Source organism: Merops nubicus, unplaced genomic scaffold (assembly GCF_000691845.1).
Source record: "Merops nubicus isolate BGI_N331 unplaced genomic scaffold, ASM69184v1 scaffold49354, whole genome shotgun sequence".
NCBI lineage: Eukaryota > Metazoa > Chordata > Aves > Coraciiformes > Meropidae > Merops > Merops nubicus.
The window spans coordinates 319-9,676 of record NW_008607256.1 but is presented as its reverse complement, the minus strand read 5'-3'; the positions used below and the strand labels follow the sequence as shown (position 1 = coordinate 9,676).

The 9,358-nt window shown below is 51.8% G+C and overlaps 1 protein-coding gene across 1 annotated transcript; it reads right to left on the bottom strand.

Moving 5' to 3' along the window:
* Positions 1-63: 63 nt before the first annotated feature.
* Positions 64-9,253, bottom strand: HECTD3 (HECT domain containing E3 ubiquitin protein ligase 3; the record flags this gene model as incomplete). The annotated part of the gene is made up of 19 exons (XM_008939867.1): positions 64-258; positions 524-595; positions 717-798; positions 1,030-1,104; positions 1,518-1,647; positions 2,041-2,232; positions 2,592-2,681; positions 3,011-3,130; positions 3,467-3,570; positions 3,990-4,054; positions 4,383-4,435; positions 5,115-5,297; positions 6,247-6,328; positions 6,770-6,935; positions 7,330-7,412; positions 7,818-7,931; positions 8,215-8,330; positions 8,754-8,889; positions 9,161-9,253. Coding segments are annotated over 19 exons (2,041 nt in total), but the record flags the coding sequence as incomplete, so codon positions are not given.
* Positions 9,254-9,358: the final 105 nt, after the last annotated feature.

The following is a 9,358-nucleotide window of genomic DNA, read 5'->3' as shown; positions in this document are numbered from 1 at the left end:
CCTGCTGAAGACCCAAACCTCCACATTCAAAGAGATGCTGGTTACCGCTCTGGGGAGCCAGGGTTCACACCTATATGTTTATTATATATATACATCCTGGAAGGACAAGGGAGCTCCTCCCACGGCACAGTTTTGTCAAACGATTGTCCATGCTGATTGGTCAGACTGCAGCATCACTCTTCCCATGGACTCATGTCTGTGTCAATGGCCACGCAGTTGTACGCAGCGTAGCGCAACTTCTCTTCGCATACCTTGGCTCTAGGCACGGCAGGAGGTGGGGGAGGGAAGAAAAAAGACAAGGAGGAGTTGCCATTGCTGCATTTGCCATCTGAGAGGACAAGATGCTTTCCGAGATGGAGGCTATGCTTCACCAGCTGCTCACAGACAGCATCACAGCAGCCACATGGCACAGGCAGGGGGACATAAGTGTGCCAAAGTGATGGGGCCCTACAGGTCAGCACCAAGGTTAAGAAGAGAGCCCAGAAACACAGTCCTCCAGATTCAGGGAAGCTCCAAAACTTACGTGGCATAGTTGGGCAAGAAGAGGGTGCTGGAGCAGGTCGACGACTCTGGCAAAGCATCTGTCGTCTCAGAGCTTGGGGAGAGGGTGACAAACTGGTCAGAACCAGCAGGCCAGCGAGGCAGGGGAGACCTGACCACACATGCTTTTGGTGTGGGATCTGTCAGCCTTGCAGCCTATGGAAGAATGGACTCACCCCATTTTGTCTGGATAGATGTAGATCCGTGCTGGAAGGCGGCTTCTGCCAGTGACAAATCTGAGAAAACGGCTGCGATCCTCTGTGAAGGAAAAGCAAAGACATCAACTGACCCTAGGGGGACTCAAGATGTGGAGCCACTTCCAGGTACCCCCAGCACTAGCAAGCAGTTCCTTCAGCCCAGCAGCTTGCTCTCCTTAGCTCCCATCTGTTCCCCAGGCAGCTATTAGGGTGGTTTCGCCATCCCAGTTCCCAGCCAGCAGGCCAGGGCTGTCATGGCACAAGATATGTAGGGACAGAGCAAATCACTCACCATTGGTGAAGTTGTTGAGTGCTTCCCAGAAGTACTGAACACGGGTGTCCAATGGCTCAAAGTCCTCAAACCGAGCTGGCAGAAAGGATACAGAAAGGGAATTTATTAAAGATCCAAGCTCTTCCTGGGTAAATTAGAGCAGGGCCTTCCCTGCTGACCCAGAGGTCCTCTGCCAGGGCAGGAAGAAACCTCTAGGTGCCTGCAGGGTGTGAGCATGTAGACTCGGGCTTTGAAGGACACAGGCAGTCCATCTCCTTCCAGGAGGCACAACCAGATCCACATCGGCTCAGATATTGGCAGCATAGGGATGCTCCAGCCTCTGCTCTGAGGCCAAGCAGGGAGACATGGGACATCCCTGCCCTCATCAGCACCCAGCTGAAGGCAAGAAGTACATAGGCTAATATCCACCTCCCACACTTCTCCTTATCCCAGCACAGTGAGAAGACAGTCTTTTTCAGAGAAAGTTTCCAACAGAGTCCTTCACTTACTGAGCTTCTTCAGGGCATCCACTGTGATTTCAGGGTCTCCACAGACTTTTTTTTCCAGCTCCTGCCAGGTGAGGAGGTCAAGAACAGCTTGAGGCACCACCTTCAGCAGCCCAGCCTGCATGGCCATGATCTGAAAAGGAGACAGGGCAGCTAAGCAGCATGTCTTGCCCATTTCCCTGGGTCACAGTTGACTTGACTGGATACAGGCCTGGTGACTGCTCAGCAAATGCTCCAATGAACCTGAGGAAGGGAACAGGATCCCACAGAGATGCATCTCAGTTCATTCAGGAAGCCCATGTCAGAACTGGGAATAAAACCTTGTATCTCCCATGCTTCTGCAAGCCGCTTTGATTCTCAACAACTCCACAGGCTCCCTGACCTCACCAATAAAGATTGCGTAGGCAATCTACTATTGCACTGATGAGCACAGGGACACTAACCACGATGCACTTTAGCAGAAACAGGCTAAGGGAGACACGCCTCTGGGGCCCCAATGACCACGGATGCTATGGAACAGTGTTACCTGCTCCTTGCTCTCCTCCAGCCGAGCCTTCTGCACCAGGCGGATGAACTCCTTGCGGTCCTCGTAGCGCACCACGGTGCTGCTGCCGTTGGGGATCAGCTCCACCACGCGCTGGTCGTAGGTCAGCTCATTCCCAAATTTGAACTCAAAGGTATCTCTGTCCATGACATCCATCACCTCCAGGAGTTTCACCTGCCCAGGCCACAGGTGTGTGCTTGTTAGGGAGATTGCCAGTGGGCAACAGTGTGCCTGATCCCCCATCACCTCCCTTCCCAGACAAGGGCTGGAGTGACTGAGACAGCAGCACAGCATGAGATATGTTGCCCTAGAACTGCTTAGCAGACCCTGGGGCATTGCATGTTTGAAGCAGTAGTCAGCATGACTACATCTCTATATTGGCTATAGGATGCATTAAATATTAAGAGTGTCCTTCTTCTGTGTGTTTGACACCACAGGAGGAAGCAAGTACAACACAAAGACAGGGACACAAATCACCACCTTGCTGAGTGCCACAAGGAGTGGGATAGGCACAGCCTCCCAGTCCCTCTCACCAGCACAGAGTCCACAGCAGGGAAGTCTTTGCTCCAGCTGACCTCCTCCCCTGTTAATTGTTTCCATACAAAGCCAGGAAGAGCCAGGACCTGAAGGAGAACAGGGATTTTGCTGAGTCTGTGTGAGAGGAGACATCCCCAAAGATGAAGATAAGGCTCAATGGTATAAACACAAAGGAGCTTCCCTGCTCCTCCAGTCCACATAGCTGAGCAGAGACCAGACACTCTCCCATAAGTTCCCAGTAGCACTCCCCAAAACTCAGGCTGTGAACGCTTCTAACCCCTTGCCCCAAACCCTGCCAAACACCTCCTGTCCCAGTGTGCGATCAGAGGTTACATGCTCCTGTCAGACAGGCTGCAGGAAGGGGCTAATGACTCACTTTGCAAGAAACCATGCAGGGACAGGGTTGGAAGCTTACCAGAAACTCTTTGCCCCTCAGAGCTGCTCCCATGATCTGCCCGATCCACTCGTATTTTGGGAAGTCTTTACAGGAGGGGTTGGGGACATACATGTCCCTGGCTTCTCCAGTGCCATTACCCTGCAGAAGTATGAAGCAAAACTCCAAGTCATGATCTCAGCACAGCATGAAGCATCACAAACTCGGTTCTTGCAGTGCTGCTGGGCACTTCTCACAGCAGAAGTGGGCTAGCCCCTGCATTCTCCTCGGCAACATTCCCAGTGAGAGACAAGCATCCAGGCACTTGTTAGCATATCTTAAAACAAGATGCCACAAAGCAACCTGCCCAACCCTTTACAAGGAAGAGCTTTGGACCGGCGAAAGTAGGTATGTCCCCACTGGCAGGTGGGGAAGCGGGGACAGCACAGCACTGCCAGGCACAGAAAGCTCTGCCTCAGATACCCCAACCCACAGCACCTGGTTGGATGTGCGCACAAAGAAGGGCAGAGGCACAGGGGTGTCTGCCGAGCTGGGACACAGCTCCTCCGACATGTCTGCCAGGCTGTCCCGAAAACCACCACCTGCAACCCCAAAAGAAGGGCAATTTTAGTGATATGAGCTCCCCATGTGCTGATCCTCTAAGTTATTGAGCAAAGATGGGAAGTTCTGGTCCAGTGTGGCCCAGGGCTGAGCAAAAGGCTCCTGTCAGAGCCTTATGGCACCAGAACAACTAAGACAGGAGAAATACCATCCCTGCCTGGCTTGTGGAGGACAGCCAGAGGGAGCGTTGGCACCATCAAAGCTACTGTTAGAGACTAATGGAGGTCTGGTCCAAATCCCAGCAGTCACAGCCAGGGGTGGTAGGACGAGGCAATCTGACTTTTCTCTCCCCTCCACAGGCACTAACACCGGGAGCAAACAAGAACTCTTACAGCAACAGGGTCACCACATCAACCCCCAACCTTGCTCACGAGAAGCCCTTGCCTCACACAGCCCCTACCTTGGTCGATGATGCCCTCTGCAACGAACTTGCACTCCCACCACTGGTCATAACGCAATGGCCACCTGTGGAGAACCAGGCATTGCCCAAGATGATGTTCAAAGCCAAGATGATGCTGAGGAGGCAGCAAGCACAGCAGGGACACGAGGAGACTAAGGTGGACTAGCCTGGACTTAGGACAGGACAAGATCTCAAGCTCCAGAGACAGCTGTATCCTCAGAAGGGAGGTGATGCCTTGGGAAACAGGCCCTGATCCCATGGCTGAGCTGGCTCCTGCCCTAGGAAGCCCTCTCCAGAGCACAGGACATACACAGGCCTCACTAACACCCTGTTGTGACAGAGGACATAGCTCCCAGCTCTGCAGAACCCCCTCCCTCCCCAGACAAGGCTTACCTATAATCTAGAGGCTTTTCAAACTTGTCTGAGGGTTTCAGGCCTTCATACACCTGCAACAAGCAGAGAAGATCAAGGTTGGTATCCCCTCCCCAGAAGAGCTGGTGCCAGGTAAAGGTAGGAAATGGGAAGAAATCTGGTTTTCCCCAAACCTTTGAATACTGACTGAAGCTGATCTCTAAATGCTCTAGAAGCCTTTCAGTTTTGGAAAGGAAACATAAATGAAGATGCTGCCCACTGTAGGGAGCTTTCTGGCCTTGAATGTATATTGGAACACATATTAAAACTCATAGCAGTCTGGGCTGTTTGTGCACACGCAGAGCAATAGATCTTCTGGAGGTTGGGGGATAATTACAACAGGAAGATCAGCATTGCTTCAAAACCATGATACAGGACTATGCAGCTGCACTACTGTTGTCACACAGGCATTCTTTGCTGCCCTTTTAATGTAATGAGATTGTTATGCTCTGGATTAGCAACATGCCACAGAGAACACCCAGGATAGAGACTTCAACTCAGAGATCCCAAACCCCTCCTAGATGTTATTCCTGGACATGGGATCATCAGCACATGTAATTGTAGAGCCTACGCATCATGTGAAGAGGCCTTGAGGACTTCAGGTATCTCCAGCTCCAAGCTGTCCCTTCCACCCAGCTCTAGGTGGTTCATTTTAAGTTTTGGGATGGCCCACTCTCCCCAGAGCAGCAGGGACCCTTCCAGAAGGGACAGTACCTGTGTGAAGACAGCATTCTTGCAGCTGGGGTCCAGGGCAGGGTTGTCTCGGTGCTCCATAGCCAGGCGTCGGTTGATATAGAGCCGCGGCATGAAATTGGGCTTGCTGGTCTCCGAGTCCTTCAGACACTGGGTAATGAGAGCTGTGCGTCTCTTGGACAGCAGCAAGAACTGTTTGATATGCTGCCAACAGGTATGGCCAAAACATCAGAAGTGTCCAGTGTCCAAAACATGTCACCTATTCCCTGCTGAAGCCACTACACCAGTAGGTCTCTCCCCTTCCCAGGGCCACTGCCTTCCACACACAGACACATTCTCCTTGACAGTATTTGCTCCACCTCTGCCAGAAAGATTTTGCTCTCTGGCTTAAGGGAGGTATAAAGCCTAGTCCTCTCTCCATCAGTCATTATCTGATGCTCACACTCTAATGTTGCTTGAACTCTCCTTCACCCTTGCTCTCACCAAAACATCAGTCTTACTATCCCCCCTATCTGTCATCAAAGCAAGCTCCTCTAAAGAGATGAGAATCTTCAAATGCTTTGGGTCTTTGCTGAGCTGGCACAGGAATTGCAGTGCTTTCTGCCACCAGGCCTGGAAACACACGGACTGGGGACACCCCACCAGTGTCCAGCACACGTATTCCAGGAGAAGATGTGAGGAAAACAGGCAACTGGAGGGATGAACTGAGTCTTATGAGAAAGATGGAATTCAAAAGCTTATTAAAGCCAGAAAGCAGTTGCTGATAAAAGCCTTGCTGTTTGGACACAGCTAGCTAAAAGCTGCTGGCAGCAAAAGCAGGAACAAAGTGTCCTGGACTGAGATCCTGGAGGAGATGCGTGTCCAGCTCACATGCCCAGTGCTGCTATGGTCCAAGTCCTTTTGAGGGTGAAGTGCTCTGGTTTGATTCTGCTTGTTAACCCACAGTTACATATTTCCACATCAGAATTTTAGCAGGAAACTAGCCTCTAAATGGTATCAGCTTTCACAGCTCTAACGAAATGAGCTCAGCCAGGTATTTCCCTTGAGCTGCTCTAAAGGCAACAAGCACTGTCAGACCTTCTCCCTCACCACAGCCCAAGCACAATCACCCTGCCAGACTCAGGCCCCACATGACACAGAGGGAACTGCTCACCTTGAGTTTGCTGAACGTGCCAACAGTATGGTCCCAGGCTGGCACCAAGTGATGCAGAACACTGTCCAGAAGCTTGATGAACCTAAATCCCAGAGAAGAAAATATTACAAAACAGAAGGGACAGGGATCTGCTCTAGCCTAATCCAGACCAGACACTGCTGGGACCCAAGCAGAAAAGGAACAACTGATTCAAACCCAACCCAGCAGTCTCGGCGCTAAGTTTCCGTTCCCTGGGTACTGCAAAGACCTGGCACCTGTTGCAAGGGACTGTACATGCACCTGCCCCTCAATGCCACACGGATACGCTGCACTTGCAATGCACAACACTGTGAACTTGAGCTGCAAAATCCCCGAGATTGTAAAGGAGTTACTCCAGAGAGCCCACTTTGCACCCAAATGACTCTGCTATTTCCTCTAGGCTCCCAGATACTGTTCCAGGGAGTCACACTGCTTTACAGCTGCCAGCCATAGTTGTGCTGGAGATGGCACCAACCCCTCCAGTCTGCCCCACTCCACACAGTACCTTTGAATGAGCACAGCTCGTCGGTACAGCAGGTCAGGGTCTGTCCCTTCTAGGCGAGGGTAGCGCACTAAGTTGGGCAGCTGGAACATGTCAGCGCTGAGCCCCAAGTCCCTCTGTCGGGAGGATTTGATTTTGATGCCTCGGAGGCGAACATCAATACCATCATCTGCCAAGGAAGACCATGGGTAACATGTTAAGACCATGAAAAAGCAATCCCTCCAGCATGGGAGGTCTGTAAGTGCAAGCACTAGGAATGTGACCGGCTCTGATAGCTCCAGGACTGAGCACTGGGAGCCTGAAATATCTCTGTGAAGTAAGTAGTGGGCCATTTAGAGGGGGAAAAGAAATAAAATAAAATAATTGAAGGCAGAGAAATACAGGATGAAAGCTGAGAGCTTGCAAACTTCCAGGTCACCCTGGAGTTTCCCATGGTTCTGCATCTCATCTGAAACAGGCCACAGTACCACAAAGTACAAGCCAGAGGAACAAATCTCAATGTACTGTCAATGTGCAGTATCTTACTGGTGCATTACAGATGTGTCCATAACACCCAGCCCTACCTCTGCACTCCACAATCCGGATCTCAATGACAGGCAGGTGTGTTGTCATGTCTTCCAGAACGCACACATCCCCAATGTGGCTCCTGCAAACATGGCACAGTCAAGGGTTGCAGAGCTGTCCCCTTGCCCATCCTGCCAAAATCCACTTGGCTGCTTGCAAGAGCAGTTAGCATCTTTTGAAATAGAAGTCTACAGCGGAACCCAAATCCAGTTGCCTACAACATGGTCTGTGTTGCATGCCTGAACCTGCTGGTGCCTCAGGTCCAGGACACAAGATATGAATGGATTCCACAATTGGATCTGGAAAGCCCTAATGATTGTGCCATCTGCTATTGTGGGCAGAGTGGCCCACAGCTCAGAGATGGAAAATGCCTGTCCTGAGGCCTCTTACACCAGGCTGGAGCTGGCATGACTGACTGGGGTTGGGGTGTCCAGCACATCCAGCCCCTGCAAGTGGCACTCTACCCTCTCCACCTCCATCCACTCACTCATCAATGCCAACATCGTTCAATTTCTTCAGATTGTCCCCCTCGCCCCCATACACGGCGACCCGCTTGGGCATGAAGTTCTCATCGGTGGTATCCACTGTCAGCAGGAGCTTCCTACAAAGGGAAGCATGAAATGAGGAGAAGGTAACTGCATCTCAACACCCAATGCTGCTTCCCCTTGTTGTCTGGTCATACATGTTATCAAGGACACACAACTGCTGCTGGGATCCCCAGGTACTTATGACAATGTTGAGACTCCTTCAAGCCCAGAGCCAGAGCAAGGGCTGAGAGGCAGGGAGCACAAAGCAAATTTAGGCCATGATGGGCTCATGTTGAGAGCGGGGGCTGCAGAGCTCACCCCAGCCGTGAGACAGCATGCAGAGGAGAGGTGTCTTACTTGACAATGGTGCCCTTCTTCATGTTGAGCCGCACCCAGTGCTGGCCCTGGGACCCATCGCTCTCCCAGTATGTGTCAGCGTGGCTGTCGGTCAAGCACGACACATTGAAGTCCTCCTGGAACAGAGCAGTGAATAAAAGGAAGATCAGATGGGAGTAGGATTAATTTCCCCCTAGTGATTACTCTTGTCATGAATCTTTGAGCGAGGAGGCATCAAACTGGCCCATTTCTTGTGGTTAGACACAGGGAGTACAGAGCATACTGGAGCTGATCCTGCAAGGTGCTCTGGGGTCACACACAGAGCACAGAATACCAAACTCTCTCTACAACCAACTTAGGAGCTCATATTAGCATTTGCTTCTCAAACACAGCCCAACCCTTCCATGAGTCACATTACACAATACACTACATGATGCTCGCCAGGCTTCTCTCCCATCTCCTCAAACACAGCCCAGCCCAGCGCAGCACACCAAGCACCATCCACGCTGCCCAGCCCCACGGCACAGAGGGGCTGATGCAGCCCTGCCCCTTTAACCCACCGTGTAGGACGAGACATCGATGCTGTCCACATACTGCTTGACGCTGCCCAAGTTCTCATCCTCCTTCCCAATGTGATCATACAGGAAATGCACCAGGTCTTCATCACATTCGTAAGTCCATGTTGGGGGTACAAACCTACCATGGAGAAGGGATTAATGGGTCTGGAAAACCAGGGACAGCCTGGCTAATGGGCCAGGAAAGGCAAGTGCATGTCCTGCTTGCCTTGGTCTTGCCCTGTTCTCTGCTTTGTGCAGGCTTATCTAGGACAAGCCTGTGCCAAGCATAGCTCTTTTCTGCTGCCTGTTCCCACTGTCCCTGCCGGTCTGCAGGAGACAGCTGTCAGAGCAGCCAGGGAAAGACAGTGGCTTGCATTCAACCACAGTAGAAGCTGAGAAAGAGCTCATACCGAAGCCTCTCTACTGCAGCTTCATCCTGCTCCATGGGCTTGGGCTTCGCTCCAAGGCGCAGGGAGTACGTCAGATCCACCACTTGCTCCCATCTGAAACGACCCAGAGAAGGGGAGGATGGAGAAAACTCCAGGGGAAAGAACGAGCTGATGGTCAAGGAAGAGGTGGAAGGGGAACACCTGGGTGTAAAGCCCCAC